Source organism: Calidris pugnax, unplaced genomic scaffold (assembly GCF_001431845.1).
Source record: "Calidris pugnax isolate Ruff unplaced genomic scaffold, ASM143184v1 scaffold24, whole genome shotgun sequence".
Taxonomy (NCBI): domain Eukaryota; kingdom Metazoa; phylum Chordata; class Aves; order Charadriiformes; family Scolopacidae; genus Calidris; species Calidris pugnax.
Window position 1 is genome coordinate 18,223,134 of NW_015090922.1, and position 27,981 is coordinate 18,251,114.

The following is a 27,981-nucleotide window of genomic DNA, read 5'->3' on the forward strand; positions in this document are numbered from 1 at the left end:
TTGTCAGTAATAACATAATGTTTCACTTTTTGCCCCTGAATGCATAACTTGTCTTTTTCCTCCACTCTAGGTTGGTTCATTACAGTTATCTGTATGAACAGATTTTTAAAAAGTCTTTGTATGGGGAACTGTCAGGGACTTGTCTGTGTCAGAGGCTGTCAGAAATTGAATTGCACTCTTTGTAATTCAGCCCGTTTCATTAGACTATCTTAAGCATAAGCGGTTCAGTGTGTCACTCGAGCTGTGCTGAGATTTTGCCCCAGATCTACTTTTTCTCAGTTGAGAACATTTGGGATTTTTGTCTCTGCTGCTGAAAGCCTCTGGCTCGTGAGTCTTGTCAAGGCTTCAAGGCAGCGTGGCAGAGTGTTAGCTACAGCAGGGGTAGATGAGTTATTCAAGATTGCCTTTGTCTTCAGCCACAGTGCAGTTAAGGAGTCGCAGTTCTTCCAGTTACATCTGCTGGAGCATAGTTTATTCTGAGACATTATTAGATTCTATTTAGGCCCTTTAGAGTATTTTTACTACGACAACACAAAATTTCTACAGCTATTTGAGAGATTTTAAGTAATTTAATTTCTCAAATATAAACCAAGTCATGGCAAGAAGGTTCACTCTGTCTGATCTCATGTAGAAGCAAGTTCCATAATTACCGACCTATGACTGGGAATGTCTTACCATCCTAGAGCGCGACAAGTTCAAACCTGAGCTTTGTCAGCCTAAGGGACCCCCTTTGAGCACAGCAGATGTGGTAGGGAGAGAGAGAGGTGATTCCAGAGACGAATTGGCCCTATCCCATTTAATTCTTTGAAGTTAAGGAAAAAGACCATTAAATAACTCTGTAACTTGATTGACAATAAATGCTGTGTGTGGAGCACTAACATGTTTATGTCAGGCGCTCCTGCTGGGAGGAAAGACCACTGCATGTCTCACCAGCAACTGCTCCTGGGTGGCCCTTATTTTTGGCCCAAGTTATAATATATACCAACCATAAATTAAGCAATCATTGCTTAAGTTCAGTGTTTCTTTAAGTATGTATTGATACAGATATGACATTAATAATCTCTAAGCGCTGCTTTATTCTTTACTTACTGTTGAAATGTACCTTCAGCTTGCCTATCACAGAACACAGGAAAGAGTGCTATAAATTATCTGTTATTTGGTACCTTACATCTTTGCAGAAAAAGAAGGACCAGTGGTGTAAGGGAGAGAGCATACAACTGAAATTGCTTGAACTCAGTCTGTTTTGTCTAAATCTGCACTCATTGTGCTGGTGAATTTTTTGTTTTTCCTGTATTGTTTACTACAGGCCAGGTAATCGTGCAGTGAACTCTAAAGCTATCTGGTAAAATCGCAAGTCAACATATCACAGGAACTTCTGGTGGGTAGAAGACTGCCTGTGTTTAGTAAACTGGAAGTCATTCAACATATTCATAAAGACTCCTTGAAAAAAGTATAGAGACAGCATAGATTGGGATTCATGTTTGATAACAATAGATGGACAAAATTTTGGTGACCAAAAGGTAGTTGCTGAGGCTCCCTCTACACTTGGTGGAGAGAGGGATGCATCCAGGTGCCTCATCCTGCCTCTCTCTGTCCCCTGATGGCAGAGACAGACTAGATGTGAAGATACACATGTAAGACATGTACCTGAGACACCTTACTCCTAGACTGTGCAGTTAATGAGAGGTGAATCCTGTCTCTAGAGTCATCAGTCTAACCATGAGCTGGAGTTTAGTATGTCCTGGACCACATGGAGGGGCTTAGTCCTTGGTAAAAGGAATGCCCCGTCACATTTCTAAAGTACGAGCAGGCCTGCAAAGGAAGAGGGACCCTGAGAGTAAGAGCAGGAATTGGGGAGTAATCTGAGGAGTGAGTGTGTATTCTGGCAAGCAGGGTGGTGATGAGAATAAGGATTATACTGGTTTGTGAATGGAAGAGCGAGCGGCAAATAGGCCCTAAAAATCTTTTGTCCATCTGAAGATGACAAGGTGATTTGTCCTCTTCTGTTTTGCATAGTTCTATGGATATCTTTGTCTGCTTTGTCTTGTTTACTTGTGATGTATTTTGAGTAAAAGTTATTTTAAAAGTCCAGGAAAATACGGCATTGTGTAATTCAAGTTAAAAAAAAAAAAAAAGCAGCACAAGGTAAAACCAAGTACAGGCTGCTGAAAAGAATTACTATAAAATGGAGATCTGGAGCACAAGCTCTGCTGATGTCGTTGCCTCAAATCCCATCTGAATTAGAATATTATGTGTTGTTTTGGTTATTGCATTAGAGACTGTTACTGATTTTGGGGGGAAACATGTTGGAACTGAACATTCAGGGCTTGGAGCTGTGTGTAGGAGTAACATTTAGTCAAGTTAGTTTAAGAGAGGGAAGAGCCTGTAATAAGACTGAAGAGACATTGGGGAGGTGGTAATAAATGGATGCTGATAAAGTGCCTGAATCGACTATAGCCCTGTAAAAGATGGGGTTCATGGTCTGAAATAGAAAATGCGGGTCAGCAGCAGCCTGAAGATTTTTCAGTTTGCCACAGCACAGAGTCTCAAGGCTGTCAGCGGCGTGATACGTTGTCACAGTCATGCGAAACCCCTCATTCCCACGTGTAATCACATTTCTCATGTGAGTTTTCTCCGTTTCTTCAGCCAGGGGAATTCCTTTATTGTTTTTAAATGCTGGCTTCTACTGAGAAACATGTATGTGTATAAAGGCATAAAATTGGGAGCAGACTGAGAGACAAAGTTGCTGGAAAGGTGCCACATTGAGGAAATGTGTAGCATTTCATGATACAAATCATCCTGCAGCATAAGTATGAAAAATAATAGTAGACAATGGTTTACTTTTTATAGCTTCTGAGCATCCACAGTTTCCAGTGACTTCAGTGGGAACCAGAGGTACTCAACATCAGTAAAATGACTCATAGCTCATTTTAATCCTCAGGTCAAATTCTCAGCTAGTCTAACTCAGGGCAGTTCTTCAACACTTTGTCTTTGGTCCATTTTCTGTAGCATTTCAAGTTGAGTGCGATGATTTTTGTCTTGAATGTTGTGTCACGTCCAAATACCCCATTTGTGCATCTGTTCTACCACTTACAGAATATGCTTCTAATTCAAGGGGTAGAGGGGTTTCCAAACAGAGGTAATTCTTATTAAAGAAAAAGAAAAAAAAAATCAGATGGCCAGTTTCAACCCTATCATGAACCTTAAAAAGGATACCAAAGAAATCATAGAAGAAGAGACAAGTTAAGATTGAATGACTCCTTTAAGTCCTAATACCAGTTTTTAAAAAAAAGTTTGGCACATTTCTAACTAATCAGTCTATGCATTTATTTTTTTTTTTTTATTTTAAAAGGAAATTCAGGCGTTTTGGTGCAAATTACATCTGGAGAATGAAACTGATGTTACACTACTCCTTTAGAGACCTTTCTCTTTATCCTCTCTACTCCAAACAAAACCCTCCGATGAATCATATGGTTCTTCCTTGGCCATAAATACTGTCATACTGTAGAGTGGTACTTCAGTGCTGGAGGTGCATGGGACGTTAAATTGTCCTGCTTTTCTTTGGTTGCGGTCCAGGTGGATAACCTCAGGGTCCTGGGAAACATTCACCCTTGCAGTAAAAGAGAAATCCTGATGTGCAGGGCTGCTGTGAGTTATTGTGCAGTGTGTAACAGCTGCTCTGTTTATCTAGGAGATGTTGTTGCATTACCCTTACTGAGGCTCATTACTTTGTAGTGCGCTCAAAGCCTTGGTGAGTGTGACTGCATGAAGGGCTGTCAAAACCAGATGTGGTGGCCTACTGTGATAGAAAAAAATGACATTTTTAAATATGGGGGGGAAAATGTCCTTTAAACTTGAAAAAGTGAGTGTCTTGCATATAAAAAGACAAAATGAACAGATGGGGGTGTTTGCTTGATTAAACACATAGTGCTTTCCACATAAGGGGAATAAGACACTAATTTCTTGTGTATAATAAAGATTTTTGGGTATTTTCAAGTCAATTTAAGGTTATAAACTATAGTAGTTATACTATATTGATACTATACTAAAGTATAGTAGCGAAGAAACTATTATCTGGAGACGAGCACAGGTGTGAAAGGGAACTCTGTCCTTGTAGGACCAGTAAGCTCATCACAAAGGGATTAACAGGCTAGCAGAGAAAGAGATTAAAATTTTGCTTTTTGAAAGTGAATCTAAAAAGCAGCAGTTGTATTACAAAAAACGTAGTCTTGGAAAAGTCAAAGACAGCAAAGCAGGGAGAATGCAAAGCAAATCTGTTTGCACTGAGAGTTGCTGAAAGTCCTACTTAACATGCAGATAAAAACTTCCCTGAAGCTGAGAATGTATTTTACAAAATTATTGGTGATTTTAAAAAAAAAATCTTATTTTTAAAATTAATTTCTTAATTTCAAGAGCACTCCTTCTTTCCCAGCAGTTGCAAATTAAGGCAATTCGGAGTTAAAATTAACAAGTGAGAGAGATTTTGATATTACCAAAATTGAACATTATGGCATTCACGTCTTACAGGTGTAGGATGGCAGGAAGCAGAGACTTGTTTAAGACTTTGCCTTTGGCCTCAGTGACATATGAAACTCTAGAAAAACCTGTGTGGAGGAGGAGGTAAATGTATTAATGGGCAGGAACAATGACTGAATGTTTACCCAAGAATGCAGCTGCTGAGGAAAAAACATATCCGTAAGATTTTCTTACATTTTTTTACATAACCGTAATTGATCTCCCATTAATTTACCTCCTGTTAATGTTGTTAATTTACGTTTTTAATACTTTCTGTAAGGAAAAGAGTGGGAGTTACAGAGAGATGAAAGAGAGTACAGAGTACTCTCAGCACCATCAGTTGCTCCTGTTACAACAGACCATTTGAATATCTTGAATTTTTCACCAGAGATTTTCCAAGAAATGCCTACTCCAGCCGCCATAGATTGATCATATGTAGCAGACCTTGCTGTGGTATTTCCAACAGATCTCATTTGATGCTGCTATGGCAATCTGTCCTAAGTAAGATCTTGAGGAGGAAAAAGGAATTTACTTTTGCTTTGAAAGTGAGGTGTACAAACTATAACTTGATTGTGAGAAAATTACCCATCAAAACTATGTGAATAATTTTGGTTAACCTTATAAAAAATGTTACTGTTTTCTCATCAAACTTTTTCTTTTCTCAACATCAGCAGCTCAATACAAAATGTCATTGTTTTCAGAGGATATTCATTCCTTTAGATTTTATGCACATTTGTTCTCCAAATGCCAAGCAAAAGTCCATGGTGTTTCAATTACAAAATAACGGGTGTATTCAAATTTGTATTCATTTTGAATTCTAGGCTAATGTTTTCCTGCTTCCTGTTTGTGGAGTTGGACAAGAATTTCCTAATAGCTTCTACAAACCCAAAATTAAAGTATCTTTTGAATATACTTTAAAAAACTATTCCTTAATTAGTGATTCTATTTACACTGAATATGAGTGCTTCAAGCTCAGGGAATGGGCTGTTTAAAAACATTATAAAGAGATCAGATTTCAAACTGTAAAATGCTGGGAAAAATGAGACATTTGTGAAAGAGCTGCTAAAAGAACTTGAGACCTCCTCTATTTTACATTATTTTGCACTTCAGACAATACAGTCTATTTTTCTCTATCTTAGTGATCAGACTGATTTGCCATCTGCATGCTTTTGAAGCTCTTGCCAAAAAGGTTTGTTTGCTTATTCTTTCTCCCTCTCCAGAAAGGATTCCAAAAATGATGAAGATATTTTTTGTCGTGTAGTGTTTCATACATAAGGATGGAGTCTATCCTGATAAATACTGAGCTTCCTATATTTATGATCAAATTGAGTAGCTTATCACAAAGTATTCATTTCAGCATCCTATCAAAGGTAACCCAGTTTTTAGCATAGCTCTTACTGAATGATCAATGGACGGTTCCTCAAAGCACGGGGTTTATCAATCTCCTGCTCTGGTGCACTGATGGTTTAGGGGGAGAGTGGGAGAAGTATTCCCAGAGGTGGTGGTGCACTGCAGGAGGAAGAGGTTTGCAATTGTTTTCCTATTCTTGTAGAGTGGCCAGGGGAGGTCAGGCTTCTAGGTGTTTGAAATACATTGTCAGAGTCAACACAGGGGGTGAAGGAGAGCATCTTTCTGAACGGGCTGTGACTGGGAGGGATCACGTTCAAGTTGTTTCAGTGGTGACTGGGCTGTAGGTCACACCATGGTGGGGGCAGGCACTGGACAGAAAGAGGGGAATGTTTTGAACATCAAAAGCTCTGCATTGTGTACAATAGTAAAAGAAAACCAGATTGCAGGTGAAACTTAAGTCTTTTAAGTTAGAAAAGAACTAGCGGATAAAAGTTTCACAGAACTATTAAGTATTCTAAATTCTGTTGTTTTGTAATTTTTCAGCAGCAGTCCTCAAACTAGCTGAACTGTTCATTTTTTTGGGTGTGAAAGGATGTTTCTCCCTCGACTTGAAGCATAATCTGATACTGCGGAATTATTGTCAGCTGCATATTTAAAGCTGTGCTTGCCTTGATTCTAAAAGCCTTGAGAAGTCATGGTTCTTCCCCGGAGGAAGATAATAAAAGTATGAAAGAACATAAAATGCCCTAACTTGTGACATACAGCAGTCATACAGAAGGTCGCAAGTGGATGATTGCATTGGTTTATTGAAATATCTAAGGGGAAAACCAGTATTATGCAATTGTATGCAAATGAACGCCTACAACAGTCACACCATCTGTGAGAGTCTATCGTGAAACTAAGAATGGACAGCATATAGCTTTATATGATTTATATTGTCCCCAAGAGCTATTACTCTCTAATTAACCATCCTTGTGCACGTTTGGGTGTCTGTTCTGTTACAGTTCAGGATTTCTGCTGGAGCTGCGAAGGAATGATACAGCTGTAACTGAAGGCAGGGGTGGGCTCTCGGCACCTCCTTGCTGTTGCTGCCTATCAGAGTACAGCTTTGGACCACCCTTGCAGCCCAGCTCATTTAATATACCATGAAGCCCTGCTGACTTCAATGAAACCCTACAGGATGCATGTCAGCTTGGGACTTGGCAGTGGTTGCACACAATTATGTTATAGTTGGCTGGTGTAGCCATTTTGGCTGTGGTCATGGGGTTGTATCATTTTCTGTTGACAGTTGGGACTTTGTCAAGTGCACACATGTGCAGTGCCTAGGTTGAATGTGTTTAGTGCATAAGGAAATAATTAGCAGAGATGGGAAGTAAAATCATTATCTTTCTGTCTCTGCTTTAATTGGCATTTAATTTTTACATGCACATTTATATGTGTGTACACACATTTATCAGTGATTTTTTTCAGCAGAAATTAACTGTCAAAACGTGGACTACTTCCAGTTAAGCCAACATTCCCTTTTTCCCACCAGCTTTTGCTCTCTTTCTTCTGTCTTGCTCTTGTTTTCAACTCTCTCTTCCCTTGTTCAGTCCCTGGCCTCCCAGGTCTTTTTTTCCTGTGCATATCCCCTGTGGATGATGAAACAGAAAAGCAAAGCAACTAAATAGGAAGAGGGTAAAATACAGTCACTGACCCTGTAATTTGAATAGCTTTTGTGTAGCAGTTTGCAGAACATTTTGAACTTGTATTCAACTCTGAAAATGATATGAGAAGTGTTTAATAAATGTAAGCCTTGACAGTAGAAAGTCAAGGTTGAAAATGGCTGTGCATTTAGTCAGCGCTGAACTAAGCCTCAGGGTGAACAAATGGGAGTGATGCAAATCTATTGCATTCCTTCTGCGATTTGCGCCTCTTCCTCTCCCTGCTGCACTCTAAAGGGAGATCAAAGCCTGCGCGTCTTAAAAATAAATAAATAAATAAAAAAGCTGACCTGATTGTTCATTTTCAGAAAGCCATAAACCCAGAAATCAATGAGGAAGAGAGCTGGCCAAATACAGGATTTATGGCTTTTCCTTCCCACTAACAGTCAGGCTTTGGGCATTGATGAACTTTCCATCCTTAAAGCGGGAGGCTGGTACACCCAACGGTTGTGGCTTCTCTCTCCTTTTAGTGTGACACACCTCTTGGTCTGGAAGGACTCTATCCAAAGGTGACATAATAGTTCTCTTCCCTGGTCATTCTCAGCTTTGTTTTTAGTGCCATAAATGATGTTTTTAAATGTTTTTGCCATCTGAGTTCTTATTATTGACTGGAAGCCACTGGCTCAGTTAATGCAGCCGGTTACGTGGTTTGCAACAGTAATAATTCCCACTTTTACTTGATGTAGTCTTGTTTAGAACTGGCAACCCAAAGGTAGGACACTTTGCATGTTTGCAGTTTGTTCTCCAGCTAGTTCTTAGAACAATCATGGGTTTGTTTCATGTTTTTTTCCTCAGCCCAGAGGAAGGTTCAAGAAAGATTGCCCAATGTTTTCAGGATCTTTGCAACTCATTAGAACTCATTGCTCAATATAATCCTTTGCGTCTAAGGAGAAAGACAATGATACAAAGATATTTGGAGATGTATTTTTAAAATGTGATATCTGGCAAAGTGAGTTAAGAATCTCATCAACCCATGAAAAGCTGAGCACCATTCAAATACGAGAAAACCTGCATTGTTATATTTTGGGCTTAGAAAAGTGTGAAAAGAATAGGACCAGGTACAATGAAACCTTTTTGGTTTCTTAATAGCATGGGATGATATCTGGCTTTTTACAGTTTTGTTTAATCGTTTAGAATCATTTTCACAAGTTCACCACAGTCAGTACAGAAAAGTGTATTTTCTCTGAACTAATCAAAATATTGATACAAATGTTGAGTTTTCCAATTTTTAGTGACAGCCATGGGCTGGTGCTCCAGGCGGCTTGTAGTGACATGGAGTTTAAGGGGTGCTGAATTCAGTTTGACATTTCCTTCTGTTAGAGTATTTTGGCAAGAGCTTCCTGGCTTTGCAGTGTGTGCCTTTTAAGGCCTCTGATAAATGATTAGGCAGATAGTTTAGCCTATTGCTGCCAGTGGGAGCAAGGCAGTGACTCCAAGAGAAGTGTCCAGCTAATGTATTAATGCCTTAATCCAGACCAATAATATAATGTAGTTTGACATGTCTGGCATATGGTTTCTATCATCTCAATATTCTTCTCTATTCCTCCGTGACATTATAGACAGCTAACCAAAATAAAGAGAAGCAGGAATTTCTTCACCCGTAAAATGTATTTTAAAATGTCCTGTATTTTGTTCCAGCTCTTTGGTTGATTGGATAATGAAGTGATGCTGAAATTCAGTGATTACTTCACTGTCTGTCTACAGTATTTTCTTTCAGAATTGCCTGTGGTGTTATCTGGGAAAGAAATACCGGTCTCTGTCATTAGAAATACTTGCACAAAATTTGTGATGTGCAAGTGCTTTTGGCTTGCACTGCTAAGCACACATGGCTGTGTGTATTGGGTGTTTGGACCCTTACCAGCCTGCAGGTATGACGTCCTGACTTATTAGAAGTATGGTTTTAAACCAAGGTGCATTTTGTAAGCTAGAAATTTTGCGATGGCAAGTAAAGCAAGTGGATTATATCCAGGAGACATTTCAAAAATAAGTAGGATAACGGAGTTTTGTACTGCGGTTACATGTTCATATGCACGTACCCCTTTCCGAACAGTTTAAAGATGGAATAGCCAAAAAGTACATCACTAGTTACCTGTGAAAGAGTTTGTGGGCTGGGTTTGGTCTAAAGTCCCATGCAAACTGTGAACTTACACGTCAGCCTAAAAGGAGCCTTTTGCTTCTGTCCTAGGAGGTAGAATACAGTGTTGGCTCTGAGCAGAGCAGATTACTTGCCTCTTGCTCCCCCGTTGGCTCTGCTCTGCTCTGAGCCCAGTAGCGTAGGCAGAGCCCATCAGCACCAGTATGGAAGATACCAAGGGTGTAGGCAGTCCGTGGTGGTTACTGCAGGTAGGTATGGCTGTATGCACTGAAAACACAATCTAACCTATGTCATTAATTACGTTTCCCAATGTTTTCTTGTTAATTGCGTAACAAATCATTAGCAAACATCACCGAAATCTCTGTAGAAAAACTGCACACAGTCAGGGTGCAAGCTTACGTAAGGTATAAGGCAAGGCAGTACTTTATGCAAAGTACACCAATAAAAGTTAATGGCCTAAGCTGAAAGGCTTACTGGTCCGCTGAGAAGGCTATTAGTGGCTAACATGTTAAGTGCTTTACCAGAGCTGTAAAGGGAGGGCTGCCATCTGGCTCTTGTTTTCACTTCAAACTTTATTTTTGCAATCACTGATAAATTAACTTACTATACAGTCTTGTACATTCTGTGGCTGCTGCAGTTGTGTGTTATGTCTGTTGTTAGTAAAGAAATGTGGATAGGCACGTATAAGGCAAATGAAGGGATTTATCCTATCTAAGTTGATGCATGATTGTCTGTTTCTTTCAGGACAAAGAGGCCCAGAAAGACTTAGAGGCTTTACTTCTCACACTGAAGCTGTGATACTGTGCACTTTTTAACTCTTCACGCTGTGACAGAATCGCAAAACTAAAATGAGAGTCTACAGTGACTGGGAGCTGCGGGTAAATTCCAGCTAAGTCAGTGGGAAAACTGTCATTGATTTTGGTTGGCTTGGATCACGGCCTCTAAGCATCTGGCAATTATGATATGAAAATGATGCATTCATTTTTGACTATTTATAATCTTGTACTGAATTTTAATTTAAGATTGCTGACACTGTGAGTCTGATTCTCTGAACATGAAGTCCACTGCTGGCAATGGACATACTGGGTGTTAAAATGCAAAATGTATAAATCTCATTCTTTGAAAGATGCAAAATGTATAAATGTCACTCTTTGAAAGATTAATTGACTAGTATGTGATGCCAGCATAGAACTGTGTGTAGCAAAAACAAACAAACAAAATATTTCTATAGTAAATTATATTTGTATCAAATAATTTACACAGCTGTGTACTAAAGAAAATCATGAATGTTTATGTTTACGCATTTCTCTACTCTTATAAAATTAGAATCTTGTTGAAGAAAAAGCTTGTTGCCTCTGCAAAGCTCTTTTTACTTTAAACCTACTGTTGGTTTTACATGGAAATGTGAAAATTTTATAAATTAGAGTTATATTTTATTTGTAACATCAAGCACAATATTAAAAATCAGACCAATGAAATCAAGTGTTTTAGATTAATCTATTACAGCTGTGATGTTCTATGGATTTGTTATGGAGCTTCCATCAAGTTTGTGAATCCTGGCTTGTTCTCTTTGAACAGTTGCCTAGCATGGTGGCATCAATGTGTCTTCAGAGAACTTAGCCTAGCATGTGACCATCCCTAACCTTTTATATTATCTATATAACATAACCTGTACATAAAAATAGACTAATTAAAGACCTACTACTTCTTTCTTAGTGTGTAGGACAGCAATGTTTTCAATAAAATGTAACAGGTAGGGAAGGAATTTTGTTTACCAATGGACTGATTGAGAATTCACCAAAGTCTGTAGAAAAATAAAGGCCTGTTTTCATTGGTTTTTAATTCGGGATCTTAATCTAGATGTAGGGGGTGTATCTGGAAGGAGTAAGCATTTCTGTTAAAGTAAATACAATTGGATAAGGATGTTCCCTTCACCTATTTGATGTGTAAAATAACATGGACAAGGAGGACTCATATGGCACCAAAATATTGAACTAGTAATTGGAGCTTTGATTTTGGAGAGGTGGGGAACAGTGAAATTAGCAACTAGGAACTATAGTCACCACAGCAAAGATTTAAAAATTGGGCAGATGCGAAGGAGTATGAGTACATATGAAGTAAACTTTAACTATTGGCAGTAGATGCAGTAGACTGGAAGAAGACAAATGTGTAGAGTTACATTTGAACTTAACCTAACTCTATGACTCCTCATAAAGTACAGAGATTTCTTTTCATAAAGTAGGGCTGTCCATTTTTTCAATCATTTTCTTTTAAAATATGTTTTCAGACATGCAAACTTTACAGTGAGATACCCTGAACAAAATCTGAAAGTTTAGAAATGATTCTGAATTCTCACTGTTATCTTTACGATTTTCATTATTCTGAAGATCTTCACAAATTGAAATATGCATTTAAGTTGTTTTTAATGTTTGTTCTGAGGGAAAATGCTTCCTATACCTCTTTTTCAATTCCAGAATCCTCTTTTTTTCACACGCAATTTCAGAGAAAAGGGGAAATAACATATGAGACAAATCCTATCAGATAATTCCTTCTATGAGTGAATAATTGACTTGTGAACAGAGAAGCTTCAAGGGTGACACATCTTGATTTTGTTACGGGGCTTTTGGAAAAGACTGCTTTTGACATTTTCATAGCCACCACAGGAAGCATAGTTTAAATGGATCTACAAGGGTCATTTGTATTTAGGGTGGTTGTTAGCAATTCACTGTCACCACAGACGCCTTTACTTAGATCAATTTTATGCTAATTAATATACTTTATAAAATAGATTGGATTATGCAACAGATAGTTCATTTACAAGCAATTATTGCCAATAAAGGCTGAAAGTGTATTGCAGGAATAGATTAGAACAAGAAGTTATTTAAATTAATTGCTGAAATTAGGTGACTTAAGTAGGATTGGCTTCATTAAGAGCAAATAGGAAGTATTGAAGTGAGTAACAGAGGATGGAGGAGACCTGGGCAGCTGTGGTAATTGTGTGGAAAAGGACATGCAGATTCCAGTGAGTGGCAAGCTAATCATGGGTCAATAATGTCATGTTTTGTGAAAAAGCGAATTTCATACTAGACTGAATAAATAAGCATTGCCCATTAAATTCACATGAAATAACCTTTTTACTCTAATTGGGCCTAGTAAGATCTAATGAGGTCTGAGCTGGAATACTATATCCAGTTTAAGGCACCACACTTCATGGACGTTGGGGGGGCTAATTGGAAAGAGTCCAGCGGAGAGAGACAAGAAAGATGAGAGTGCTAGACAACATCATTTTGTGTGTAAAAATTGAAAGAATTTGGTTTGTTTAGTCTGTAGGAGCAATGACTTAAAGGACTATTCACATTTGTAAAAAGCTATCGCAGAGAAGACAGTAAAAAAGAACCACAAAACAATCCAAAACCTTGTTCTTCAAATCTCCTGTTCACAGGACAAGAAGTAATTACCTACCTTTAGATTAGGTATTAGGAGAAAATAATTCTGATGGTAACTTTGCAAAACTCTGCAATACATTTCCTGAGAACATTATCAAATCAATTATGCAAGTTTTAAAGTAAAAGTTAAACATAGAAGACTTTAAAGCTTGGCGATGTTTAAGGCACAGTTCATCCTCTGGCAGAGGACTGGACAAGATGACTTCTTAAGATCCCTGCTGGCCTTGCTGTCCCTGGAGAGTGCACAACTCCAGCCCCTTTGAGCCATGGCTGCTTCTGCTGGGTTTCTGGTTGTGTGTGCACACACTGGCTCTGCATTGGGCCCAGGCTACCTAACCAATTTGCACCGTCAAACATTTAGCAGGATAGGGCTTTGAGCAACCTCCTCTAGTGGGAGGTGTCCCTGCCCATGGCAGGAGGGTTGGAACTAGATGATCTTTAAGGTCCCTTCCAACCCAAACCATTCTATGATTCTGTGTTTCAAGACTTGAATTTCAAGATGTTCGTATGGCTGCCCTTGACTCTTTATTTATCACACCTGTGGTTTTAATGCACATGATTACATTTTTAAATGAAATTTCCGATTTTGTAAATTAAATTACTGAGCTTTCTTTTCAGCCTTCTGAATTAAGCCCATTCTTCTGTTTTAATTTTTGGTCATTGGTAGTCTCTATGTGCAGAATCACAAAATAACATGTGGGAGAGAAAAGGCTGGTTTTAATTCATTCTAAGTTGTCTTTCATAGTTTGCAGAAATATTCCTCACAGGTAAGAAACTGCTGTTTTCTACAGTTAAGATATTTTGTGCTTTTAAAATTTTTTACTAGTTAGTATATATAAGCATTCTTAACTTTCTTGTCTTTCCATTTTGCTAATCTGAGAACTTTTTTTGAAGTATGTTCCCTAAATTGTTCTCTAATTAGTTCTAGGCCTAGGCTATCTGTTCTCTGTGTCGTATCAGCTGGTGAAACAGCAAGCATAGTTCCAGAGGGCCATATGTTTTCTTTTCTGTTTAAAATATCCACAAGCAGACATTCACTTCCGTAGTTTTGTCTCTCTGGAGGAGCTAGAAGTTAACTGTATTAACCCCTGCGGGCCTTTAAGCCCTATGGAGCAGATGGGGCTGCAGGCTGGCTGAAGCCACAGCACCTTGGCCATGTTGCCCACTGCCTCCTCCTTCAGCTCTTCCACTGCAGCATCCCTTCTTTGGTCTCTGCTCCCATACATACTCTATAACTTCTCTAAGGGAACTTGATTCTTTACGCGTTTGCAAAAGGTGAGTTCAGGGGGCTTGGATTACTAGGATTCTTGTGCTTTGTTATAGTTAAAATTACTAGTTCTGCCTTCCTGAAGAATTGAGATAATTTTTATTTCTTGTGGTGAAGCTAAGGGCTCGATCACTGGATCCTGAGTTACATATTTCACCTATGTTGCATATTTTTTGTAGCAATTGGCCACTGGCACATTGTGGAAATGGTTACAGTGATACACTTTCCCACTACTTTGTTTAAATTACTGTCTTTCCTTTTGCAGAGTCTTAGGGTGATTTACTCATTTTTATGTAGTAATATCAATACACTGACTTCTGGAATGAATTAGGAAGCTGTCCAACAGCGGTGAGTAGCTGATGATTTAGAAAGGAAAGTGACAATTCCTGTGTCCAGTTAAATAATTAGAAAAGCAAAACCAAAACCATAAATCTATGCTTACAACCCTGCTATTATAGTAGTCAAAGCCTGAACTTAAAAAAACCTCAGCAAACCAGCAACAACAAAATCCAACAATGAAGAAGTGGCTACCAGAGATCCAGTCATGTTCAATCCAAGCATATCAGCTTATCTGGATCTACGTATCTTCAGCTGTCACTACTAAACACTTTCTGCCTGAAGTATCCTAGAACTCTAGGGGAGTACAGTGGATTCCAGCAAGGTCCCTGGGCTTTGTTTCTGGAATTTTCCCAGACACCCCAGAGGTTAGTCTTGTGCTTTCTTTCAGTGGGCACAATAGTCATGATGTATACGTTACACCTACTCCAAATCAGAAAATCCTGCAGTAATGTGGGAAATAAAATTGTATTGCAGCATTCATCCAGTGCAGACTCGAGAAGGAGTAACTCTGACTGAATGGCCAACATTATTGTTTGCTTTTTTTTTTTTTTTCTTCTGTAATAAGGTTATATTCTTATTTTCCAGCACTTTTCCTTCTTACAGACTCCCAAGTTCCTTGGAAAAGAAACAAATCAAACTGTTTTGACAATACAAAAAGATGTAAGCTTTTCTGGCCCCATCTATGCTTATATTTGTGGTTTTTTAAAATAAATAACCAGTTGTTCTAGAAGTTATCTGTCAGAGCAATGTCCAGTGTAAATTTGAATATGAACAGTCTGAGCTCTGTGCTTGGTAGTGCATGATGTGGCTGTGGGGTAGACCGCTTCGCTACGTACCCAAGTTACACACATGCAAACACCATCTTCCACTCTCCATATATCTTGTTTATCAAGATTAATTATGAGCTGGTTTGAATTGCCTAGTTGTATGAGCCAAAAAAACAGACACACAATATTGACTGGGAATATCGTACCCTAAACATGTCTTAAGTATGTGGGCATGAATGTGGATGTACTTTTTAACCTACCAAACTAAGCTCAGGTGTCTAATTCATGGATGTAGGTAATCAATATGGCTGATGAAATTTCAGCCCCCAGGTGAAAATAAATGTTCTTTTTTGTTGTTCAGAAAAATGTAGCAGATCAGCAAAGTGGCTTCAGCGATTTACTTGTGTTTTCCTAATCTTAGAAGAGGATAATTTATGAAGAAATGAAATAATTTGTAAAGCTCATGACTGTCACTCTGGGTTAAGGATTGCTGGTTTACAGAATGCTAGGCCAGCTTATCTAGTGCCCTGTAAAATCATATATGAAGTCTTAAAGCAGTAATAAAATTTACATTTTTCAAAATAAAAGAGCAGAATGCTTCTGCAGCAATTTTTAAGTGCAGTAAGGGGTTCATGCAAAAGCACTGCTAGATTGTGTTGGTGTTGATACCACCATTTTATGGGTATTAGTGGTTTTAAGCAAAGCAGTGTTCCTGGTGCATTCATCATAAATCCCTGAGCAAGAATTACCAGTGCACGCTGCCACAGAAGAACGTAATTGAGTCTGCGACCCTACGCTCATTTGATGTCTTCTTTGTTTTAGAAGTGTTTTTCTTAATAAAGAGATTTTTCACTTGATTTGTCCCTGTAAAGCCTACCTGTGCCATTTTGGTGCTGTTGAGAATGTGGCAAAAGAGCCTCTGGACATCAGTGAGACCCAGGCTTTGTGCCAGGATGAGTTTTTTAGCAGCACCTGCTTGACCTTGCGTGACATTTGCTTCTGTACATCCTGATACTTGGTTCGGCTTATTCCAGCGGCACGCTGCTTTCAGCCCTTTGTACAGCCATTCCTACATGAGATCAAATGTTGATGCCCTTCTCTGGACCCGCTCCAGCACCTCAATGTCTTTTTTGTGGTAAGGGGCCCAAAACTGGACACAGTACTCAAGGTGAGGCCTCACCAGTGCCGAGTACAGGAGGTCGATCACTTCCCCATTCCTACTCACCACACTGTTCCTGATACAGGCCAGGATGCTGTTGGCCTTCTTGGCCACCTGGACACACTGCTGGCTCAGGTTCAGCCAACAATCAACCAACACCCCCAGGTCCTTTTCTGCCCGGCAGCTCTCCAGCCACTCTGCCCCCAGCCTGTAGCATTGCTTGGGGTTGTGACCCAAGTGCAGGACCCAGGACTTGGCCTTATTGAACCTCATCCTGTTGGTCTCAGCCCATCAATCCGGCCTGTCCAGACACAGCTGTACCTCCAGCCGTAGAGGCATGGCTGTGAGTGGCCACCCCAGCTGGCGAGCGGTGTGGGGGCTGGAGCTGCTGTCCCCACAGCTGAGGGCCAGCAGCCCTAGCGAGGCTGAGGGAGAGGTGGGCCTGCCTGGCCAAGCAGTGAGGAGAGCAGGTCGGGGAGCCTGGAGCTGGGGTTTGGGAGGGCCCTAGCAGCGGAGAATCGGCAGTTTGGTGCACGTGGTTGGACTAAATCTTCCCAGAGAGCTCACAAAAGGTGTTGGGCTCACACAGGTGGCTGCTTCCCATTTTTGGGGAATGCTTGCCGGTCACTTGGGAGCTGTGTTACTGCAGGAGTCTGCTGGAAGACGAGCTGGGCCTCCGGCTGCTGCTGGCCTGCAGGTGATGGAGGGGTGAGTAGTTGCTCTGCTGGGTATCCAGCTTCGTACTGCTGTGTCTCTGTTGGAAAGAGAGTGTGTGTGATGGGCACTGCAATGGTGGGTGTCTCACAAGCCTGCATGTCTGCTCGTGGCCCCTGCTGGTGTTCTGTTAAAGGAGAAAATCTAGAAACTATCCTTAGGAAAGCTCACCAAAGGTAGACTGGGTTTGGTAATTCCTGATGAGGAGTCATGCTAATTGAACCTGTAACTACCTATGTGTGAGGCTTTCCTCCATGCAGGGCTTTGACTCCCCTTCAGGGCCTGCAGCGAGACCTGGGGAGGACACCCCAGAGCCACCTGCTGTCACCACCATGTCTTCCTCTGGGGCACTGGTCCATGTGGCTGGTGACAGTGAAGTTAAAATGTTTTTTGTTGCTTTTCCTTATCTCAAGAAATGTTCTTGTTCATGTTCACTAACTTAAAATTATATGGAACAATACAAGGTGCAAATGACATTTCAAATGCATTAGCTATGAACTGCCATTTTCCTGTGGGAAGAGCTTGTTGCTGTTAAGCAAATGAGTGCTAAAATCAAGCTAGAACACTAGTGTGAAAACCTTGCTGTAGCTTGGTTCTGTGGGATAAACTTTAACTGCCAATATTTTATTCAGTTTCCTCCATAACCCCTTGCAGCACTTAGTTAAAATCCTCGCTGACGGGCCTGGATGAAAGCCCTGTGGCAGGCGTGAGGCTGTTGGCAGCTGTGTCCAACGAGCTCTGCAAGGGGAGTTAACCCTGAGTCCCAGCAGCTGAGATCTGCTTCGTTAATTGGCATCGTTTAATCCTTAAATTTAGATTAGAGATGGAACTTGAACGAAGGAGCTTTTCTTATATCAAAGTAGTATATAGTTCAGTATATTTACAATGGTAGCAGGTAAAAGCAAGCAGGCTGACTGGCTTCACCTGTGCTACAGCATCCTGATTTCTGTCTTGCACTGGAATTACTCTGGTAGGAATGCTATGGATCTGGTCTTATTTTGAATGTCAGATTGTAATTAAGCATGCGGAAATTTATGGGGACTGCAGTTTCTGTGTTTGTGTGTTTATACATACAAAAATATTTGTGTAGATCTCCTCCTTAAGTTTAATAGAGGAATTAAAATGTGTATGACTTGCTGCATTTTGTAGCTACAATAAGCAACTTGATTACTTTGTGAACTTTCTGAAATTTCTATTTATGTGTGAAGTGAAAACTTGAGACTCTGTGCATCCTTTTATACCTAACTTCTAAGTGCAGAGTTAAAACTGCTTCATTAAATGGAATTGCTATAGTTCAGCCTGTAATTGGACCTCCCTATGAGAGGAACAACAGGAAAAATACCTGTTGAATACAAGGTAGTGCTGGATATCTTGTATGTTGGAGAGGAAATGCTAGATGATAAACCTGTTGGAGAATGCAGGCTCATCTTGATATAGAGCTGTCAGTTCCTATTGGAAGCCCCTTACATCTTCAACTTGGGGCAGGCACGTGGTAGAGAAAAAAGTAAAAGATGCTGTAAATTAATATATTGGCTTGCTTTGCCTTCGCTTCTCAAATGGTGAGGCTGTGAACTCCGAAGGGTTTACTGAGTCAGTGGGAATCAATGCAAAGTCCATCAACCCTGAGTCTTCAAGGAGAGATGGTTGCAATTGATATCCCCAAACCATCATATCTGCTTCTAGGGAGTCTATGGCTGAAGGAGAAGGATGAGGGGGGAGAACTTTATGTGTCTGGAGGTGGAGGTTTGTCTTTTGAGGGTGCTTTTTTTGTAAGCAACAATTATTGTTTGCAGAGAAATGCCCAAGGAAGCTTACTTAACACCCATCTGTGGTATGATTGACTTTCTTTGGTTTCCTGCACACCATACTCATTCACCAAAAATTAAAGTAACTCTTGTGGGAGTGGGAAGGGGAGAGAAATTTCAGTCAAGATTGACGCAGTCTTAGGTATTTAGTAAGAGGAGACTGAATCGCATCCCTGAGCAGCTCCTGCAGAGATGCTAATAGCTGGTCTGTTCACCCCTGTTATGCTGAATCTCTTCCAGTTTTCTTGCCAAAACAAGTGGTATTTTCAGTCGTACTCCAAGTAAGGCGAAGTCAAAATGTAACCTTAAACTAGTGAGCTTTAGAGGCAGTATTGCAGGGGCTGTGAGATGCTTTTTCTGCCAAGCAGACAGGCGGGGCATTCAGTGGGAACCACAGGCCTGTCAGTAAGTTTGACCCGAGACAATCGGGGCCCCATGGCCAGCAGGGAAGGTGTCCATAAAAATTAAGTCCTCAGCAGAGCTATGTCCGTATCCAGAACTTCAGTTTCTAAGGGTTTTGGCAAACTCTGTTTTTCGGTGTTGATCTTCTGTGGATCCGTTCTGGAGTTAGCTTTCATTTTTTTATTCCAATTTTTCTGACACATGGCAGTCAGAAACAGACAAGTTTGGATCCTCAGTTCAACATTTGCTTTCTGCATTGGTCTCTTCATTACTAGGTACAGCCTCCAATATACTTAATTTATGTATAACCATCAGGATGTAATGTGGGGTTTATCGAGTTACTCCATCATCATCCTACCAAACTAAATCTAACTGCTTATTCTACCTGATGTGGTCTCCTCTCATCTCTAGCATAAGCTTTTGTACGTAAGTGGAGCATCTCTTTTTTTTTTTTTTTTTTCCCAGAGTCTCCTAAAAGTTACAAAAAATAAATTCTTGCACTGGAGACCTGTGAAACTTTCCAGTCAGGTAGTATTTCACTCAATATAATTATGATAAAGTACAGCTGATGTGGAAACTTGAGTGTGAAGCAGCCAAATTGCCCAAATCCACATTTCCTTTTTTCCAGTGACATGATAGATTTTTCAGTTGTTATTGACAGATTTCCTAAGAATATATATCGTATTCAGAGACAGATTGAATAACTCTTGATATTGCAGACATCAGAGCCGCCTTAGAGAGACACATGGTCTTTCAGCACAGATGGAATTCTCTGTTAAATTTTGCAGAATAGTTTAGAAAACTGGTGTGAAAGGATACCTTTCGGAGGACTGGTTTGTGTAAGGCACTCTACACCAACATTTATGTGCCGTGAGGAGTCTTTGAAACAATCTTTTTACACACAGCATTTACCTGATCTCTTTTGAGAAATACTGCATAAGCCTTTTAAGACGTTTCTCCTATAGCTGACCCTTGCCACTTGCAAATTGCTCTGCATTCCTCATCCTTCATGTTCTTCTAGGTTTAAAACCAAAAACCCAAACAACGTAAGCCCTCAACTCAGTCTCTAACGCTGATCTGGAGAGGCACCCAGGTGCCCTGGAGTTTCCTGCTGATTTCAAGTGGAGTGTTCCCAGGTGTGGTAGTGAGTAGGGTGCCATAAAATTAACTGTAATTATCTTCAGCAGTTTCTGTTGCTGCCTGAAAAGATGCAAAGTGACAACAGATTAATGCCCTGGGATAAAGGTAGCCAGTGAAAGTGTTTAGAGAACACTGTTTCCATGTTACAAAAGCCACTGTTTTTAAACTGACTGTAAACTTAGGGGATGGGGGGAGTCAACAGGTTTTGTCATATAAGAAGGAAAACAGTACATTTCCACCTCAGTGTTATCAGTGTGACAATTCGGTAAAGAACATAGAAAAATCATATTAAAACCAGATTGAATATGTTAACTTTGAACTATATTTTTCTTAGTAATTAATCCAATTTTTTTTCTTATGAGGATGGCTTTAGCATTTCCTCAGTATTAATACACAAAGAAGCATGTCCATACATTAAATTTGAACATATATATATATAAATGCGTCATAACTCTTCTTCCCATAAACAGAGACCACACAGCAGCCTGTAGGTCTATCCTAATAGGCAGATAACCCTTGAGGACATGTGGGGGAAACAGTGATGCTGGGCTGCTGCAGAGCTGCCAGCCATGCGGCTCCCTCTCTGACAATGTGCTGCTTTGTTCCAGTTGTTGGAGTTCTCATTAGTCATATTGCAGACAGCAGTGCAAACATTAAGAAAGGAAAGAAACAAGAAACCCTGATGTGTGCCATGATTTCTGCTTTGTCTCTTGGTGGTTCCCAGCTGCTGTTCGAGTGGGACAGATGGACACTGAGGAGTCTGAGTGGTGCTGGGCAGCAGTTGCTGAGGTGCCTGGGGCTCAGGAACTCAGTGTTTTGTTGATTCCACGATTAACTGCTATGGGATTTTCATTTCCTTCATTTTTGGCATTCAGACCCAGTATTTTGATGAAAAGATTGCCCCGGGACGCGAGTGCTTTCCTGGAGCTGAAAGTCAGGTTAGCAAAGCACTTTCCTAGGATCTCCTCCTTAACACCCGGCTCTTTCCCTAGGGAAAGGGTGGGCTTGCTCTGAGGGCTGTGGCTCGAAATGTGCGCATAGGTTTCATGGTAACAGAAATCCCCAGCAATGGCTTTGGCAAGGGACTTGACCACAGTGATGTTTCTAGATTGGGGAATGAAATTTGTGAGCCTGCTTGGGATCCCAGTCCCCACAATGAACAGGGAGAATTAGGATACCTTGCAGTGGAGCAGTGAGGTGTCATTTTCTTAGGCGACTGCAGCCTTCCCTCTAAAAACGCTTATGGTAGCATGTATGTCTGCGTCTTGTGATGTTTTCTCAGTCCGTACTCTAACCCTGGCAATGAGCCCATTTACTGGAGAAACTAATAGATCCACTATTAGGGAATGAAGAGACTTGTCTGCCCCTAAGTCCCATTGTTGCCTTTGGCTTAGGTGTATGGTTGCCACCCTGACTTGTTTTATGTGGTTGCATTTTGTCGGACATTACTGATAATGTATAATTTAAAGGATTGTATTTAATGCTGGTGAATGTGGGGTGGTCCCAAACAAGATCTACTACTAAAATCACCTTGTGCTTGGGTATTGGCTACAGCATTATTTACTGTTGCCTGAAAAGCAAGGGAGGAACAATGGAAATGCGCATCTGTGTGGAACATGTTTGGCAATATAATGTTTTTCTGGGATAACTCCTCATTGTTGAGTGATTACTGCCAGGGCTATGTCCAAATTCTTTCCTCTTCCTCCTGCAAAAGTATGAAATTCAGCTAAAGTACTTGTATCTCTTTATGTGAAAACATTCACAGAAAGATTAAGGGCAGGTTGTTGGGCTTTGTGTGTTGTTTTTTTCTTAAAAAGAGATGGAGAAGTACAAAGTTACTTGCATCCAGATTTTTGAGTACATGAGAGTTAGGAACCTAAATGACTTCCATGGGATGTGGTCTTGAAAACTTGAGAACTCCATCCTGAGTTGAAGCAGAAATATATTGGAAGCATCTGACACGTGTTGTGCTGGGGAATAATCCTGAAATTTTGTCCTGCTAATGTAATCCATCTTCGGTTAATATAAGGAATAGTTGAACTTTCTTGATAACAAATATCCTTTCTCTACTTCCAGAAAACTTAGGCTTATTTTCAGGTGACCCACTTGTGTAGAATCAAATCTCTATGTGGCTTACTGTGGGGGGGCGCTGCTTAGTTCCACTGCAGCAGCAGGCTGCTTAATAAGATCTGCGTGTCTTTTTCCAAATGGGAGTGAAGTATAAAATAAAACATAAATCTGGTCTTTTTTTCCTACTGAGGGAAAACACCAAAAGTATAAAAAAAGAATAGTGGTGATCTTATTATTCTTATTACTTTTTCATTGATGAATAAGAAAAAAGCTTACGCCACCAGAACAAACACTGTCAAGAAAGGTGAGCGTCCTAGCTGTGAAGGATGACATGCAAGAATGTTCTTAAAGGTTTTTCTCCTAGCTGTCTTATATGGATTCTACCACTCCTTGGAATGCTCTTATTAAAACACACGTTGGTGCTTTAATTGACCATGGATTAAGCTCTCAGCTTTCATTTTCCTTGAACAGTGGGGTGATCTCTGGCTGCAGGTGAGAAGTGCCCTTTGCTAGGAGATGCTGAGGTCTCTTTTGAAGGAGACCAAGACGGGTCTATTTCTTATATATCCCTGTAACTGCCTTTTGCTGCCCTTGGTGTATAGTTGAGCAAGATGCCAGGGGCAGATTGATGGACTCCAACCTTTGCTTTTAACAGCAGAATTCCTTCTGCTGTTTGTGACTCTATTTTCCCCTCTGCAGGGGTAATTGCATGTGGAGACCTCTAATGCTGGGCTTCTTACACCTGAAAGCCCAAGTGTGACTCCAGGGTCATTCCTTTTCATCTGGCTGCATATTTTTGCTATGAAATAAACAGTCTGTAGGCTCTAATGTTGTGGGTAGTCCAACATGAGGGAAATATTTCAGCTGTGCCTTGGCCCTTGATTAACAAGCGTATATCAGTGTCTCAAAGTGGATCCGATTTGGAGCCAAAGACAGAGTGCGGGGCTTCTCTTGCCACTGATATGCCCATACCACTTCCAAAGAAGTTGGTGCTCCCTCTCGTGTAGTCTCTGCACCAGACTTGTTTGTGCTCTTCCCTGGGGTTCAGGTGGGCAGGATCACACATAAAGCTGGCTCCTGAAGATGGCACCCTGAGGTGAATGAAGCTATCTGGTTCTGGATGTGTAAGTTTCTCAGCAGATTTGCAACTCTAGACATAGATACCAAGTTCATGTGTCGCGCTTTTCTAGATGCTAACTCTTTAGATACAGATGCTGAAGGAGCCTGCAGTCTGGTGTCACTGCAGCCAAGTGGCTTGTCCATTCTCGTTTGGTTTCTCAGTCGGTGCAGGTTAACAGGTTCAAGCAATTCACCATAGGTATCGACAGCAATATAGGCATTTTTGAATTAAATTCTTGGTACTGTGCTTTCTGTGAAACTGTGTTTTGTACCTTTTCATGACCAAGGCTGTAGCTAGAGAGTGAAAAGGAGAGGAATTTGCTAACTAGGATGCAAATTAAAGCTTTCTAGGGCCTTAAACAGTTTACATGATACGGCATTTGAATTGGTGTAAACCCTTCCAGCAAGGAGGCAGAAGGAGATTTACTGAGCTTGGAAATAATTAAAATCATGCTGAAATTTTCCGAACAGGTGCTAAATGTGACATAGTGTGTGGTCTCCCTCAATAGGGTTGGCTTTCCCTATAAATGGCAAAGTGCAACATCAGATGTTTCAATGTGTGCACATGGATAAACAATGCTTTTATGGCATATTAAGAACAGTTTGGTTTTTGGCTCTTTAGATGCATCTTAAAATCTTATTCTATGATGACTTTAGCAGAGCTGTTCAATTTCCAAGATATGCTTCTAAAGTAGGATGAGGATTGTACCTGTTTTTTATTAACTATATTACAAGCTAAAAATAAACCAACTTGCAGACAGCTGACTGCAATGTGGACTCTCAATGTGTTTCATTAAAAACAATAATAATTCTCAGGGGCGTGGAGACCGAGATCAAACTCTTTTTGTCTCCTGGAAGCCCTTTTGCTTGTCTGAGGGAGGAAAGTAACCTGACAATCTTTGAAATTTACTGATATTCATCAAGATCACTGGACTTTGAATGGAGCTTTAGTTAATTATGAACTTTAACCCCATGTTTAGTTTGTTCTTGGACAAAATAAGTGGCTTCATTGTGCCTTGCAGGCTACTGGCAGAGAAGCTTTCTGGTGGTGTGTATAAAAGGATCCTGGGGGTTGTATGTCAAAGCTTGACAACTGCAAGTGCAGAATTACAATGAGGGTGGTCTAAGTTTTTAGACCAGCATAGGGATGTGGTGATTCTCTCCAATCTGTTGTTTAATCATGTCTGAGTACCTTTGTGAAGAATGGACTCAAGCTGACTGGGGAGATAAAGTTTCAATAGGGAAATCCATAGGACCTCTGCAGGAGTGCAAGCTAATTACTGAGCACAGGTTGAGGGCCAGTCAGTCCCTTGAAAGAAGCATTATAAAAAAATCTAGCCTGGTCAGAGCTAGACAAATGAAAAAATATTCTAGAAGAACACTGGACCTTTTTTCAATCTTTACTAGGTAAGCCTACACTACTACTATTTCCTCAAGAGTCATATTTCACTGAAGTCTCTCTTTTCTAATACTACTGATATTCAGCAGTTGGAACTAAAAAGGCAATAAACCACATGCATTTTAGCTGAAAACATGTGATACCTCCTATTAAATTTGGAGACAATGTCTGTGGCACAGTTTAATAAACCTTGTTTTGGTGAACATCTCTAAACAAATGTTTTTGTGCATGGATAGAACAAAGCCCATACAAAAACTAAAGTACAGTTCTGGTACCTCTTTTTAATAACTCAACAAAATGTTTCTGGACACTGAGAAAGCAATCCCTCTGCAAATGATTTTGACCAATAGCTGAGCAAGGATGAGAGAGCAAATTAAAAACCCACACAAAACAAACACTGGAAGGAAGAAGGTAGAGTTGTACTTTCTAGCTATTATTGAAGTGCTGTTCAGTGGCCTGAATTCCCCTGTCCAGATTTGGATCAACATAAATTGTAATTTGTTTCTTACCTTTAAAATTTAATTTTCAATATGTAGTAAATTAAAAAATATGCAGTAAAATGTAATGCACGGATAGGGACTTAGGTGTTTGCAAACACGTCGCTCTATAGCTTTTCCTGTCTTAAAGCCTTACTACAAAGTTTGACTGAAGATATGCCCTGCGTTTACCATTGTTGTCTTGATATTTGGAAGCATAGGAGACTCGATGACAGTACTTTGCAATGAATGTATTTTTAAAATACTGAGGGGAAAGCTTAGATTCTTTGATTTATCACTGTTACAATAAACACCGACTTCTGTGCTAAAACTCAATGAGTAAAGGGGGCACTGTTTATTACCCAGGTTGCTGCATGTAGTTCTTAATTGTTACTACAGTTATCAAAGATGCTATGTTGCTACGTAGAATTTTAAAAGGATTAAAACCTTTGAAAGGTGGGGGGGGATTTTCAGCAATGGGTCATACCCGTGTACGCGGCTCCCAGTGGTTCGGGAGTGGTTCTTTGTTAGAGCCTTTGCTTGTGAGGCGTCCTGGACCAGCCCTGCTCCTGTGGGCGAGCAACCGCCTGGTTCTTGAAGTCAAGTGGAGAATTGCCCCCTCTCTATTTGTGCTGGCCCAGATCTTCAGGGAGAGCCTGCAGTACATGCGGTTCCTGTTAGTTCAGAAAACAGAAACATCTGGGGAAGATGTGAATGACTTAGGGGCTCGGTTCAGCAGCAGGAAAGCCTGTGACAGATCGCTCTGGGCAGATAAATTCTCTCTGTTATGTGCTGAAGGAGGGACCAAATGCACATAAAATCCAGTCAAAGCAGCAGGAGATGGACAGTAATGGCTGTCTTATACCGCCTTTCCCTGTTCCTGCCTCTGGGGATACTTCCTAAAGAAGGTGAAGGGAAGGTTTTTCTCATCCTGGGAGGCAGTGCTGAGGTAAAGCATTTCCCACAGCAGTAGGCTTCCCAGGGTGATGTCCATATATGTTTAACTTCAAGAGGAAAGGAAAGTGAACCAGAGGTGAACATGTTATTTTCTATGTGTTTACTGTAAAAAATATGAAAGAAAAAGCTTTTAGTGTGGTGGGTAGTTATTATTATTGTGAAGGTAGAATGACTAGATCAGATCCAGGAGGCCCTGCTTGACCAGGTGACTTCCAAAGGTCCCTTCCCATCTCAGCCGGTCTGTGATTTTGTGACAATAGGTAGTTAACTTGGGTTAGACTCTGCAACATGGCACAATTAAAACAGTGGACTTATTTCCTCCATCCCTAAGGATATGTGTCCCACTAGTGTAAAAGTATTGGGTTTTTTTCTAGTCTAACTGCACCACTGAAGATGTTCTGAAGCTTAATGTGTCTGTTTCTAAGCAGGGCAAACCTAAATATCTGTCTCTGGCGTATGATGAGTAGTAAGGGAGGGGCATGGCATATCGGTAACCTCAATGGTAGGTGTTCAGTATAAGCAGGCTGTCTGTGCTCTCTGCTCAGTGGAGATAAAAGGGTGGATGGGATGAATTGCCCTCTCAGGGGCATGTGTGTGCCTTCATCAATTACAACCTATGGTCCCTAGGATGCCCTAGGGAGCTATTGTACCCGGGGATGGGGCAAATTAGCATTAGCAGAAGCTCATGGTTTTTTTCCTCATGTTCATTCTCCTCCATGTGATGAAACTTTTATTTCTGTTTTCTCTGGCCTGTTATTTTAACATCTCTCCTCACATCTCAACTGCCCCAATTTTCCCTATACTTAGTCCTCCATTCATACAGAGTCATCTTTGCCATTGGGCCTGAAGAACTATGTTTCCCTAAGCATATGATCAAACGTTGCTGGATTTTCTCAGAAGGAAGGTGCCTATTCAGAAAAATAAAAATAAATACATATGACTAGAGTTCAGTGAAATAACTGATAAGAATTCTTTTGCCAGCTAAAGTGTGTATTTCAGGAAGATATATGAAGATAAGACATGGATGACAAATTCTCAGGGAGGAACTTCTTCATAATTACATGAAGACCTTGACTGTATATGAATGTAAGGATGCAGGAAACCCTGCTAACTGGATCTTTGCTAGGGAAAATGTTATGATCTAATTGGGATATAGTTTGGGGGATCTAATGAGAGCTAAAGAGATCCAGTCACTTCATTAATTGACTTTCCATAAACCCTAGAAGAAAGCATCTGTCCTTTTGAGAGCAAAAGTTTA

The 27,981-nt window shown here is 40.4% G+C and overlaps 1 protein-coding gene across 2 annotated transcripts in view; it reads left to right on the forward strand.

The window, feature by feature from the left end:
- The window catches only part of RMDN2 (regulator of microtubule dynamics 2), a 51,699-nt gene extending 38,484 nt beyond the window's left edge, over positions 1-13,215 (forward strand). For both annotated transcript variants that reach the window (XM_014950452.1, XM_014950453.1), the window contains exon 11: positions 10,408-13,215. In XM_014950452.1, coding sequence (XP_014805938.1) covers positions 10,408-10,461 — 54 coding nt within the window. In that variant the 3' untranslated portion in view covers positions 10,462-13,215. The remainder of the gene's footprint in view (positions 1-10,407) is intronic.
- The last annotated feature ends 14,766 nt before the right edge of the window (positions 13,216-27,981 follow it).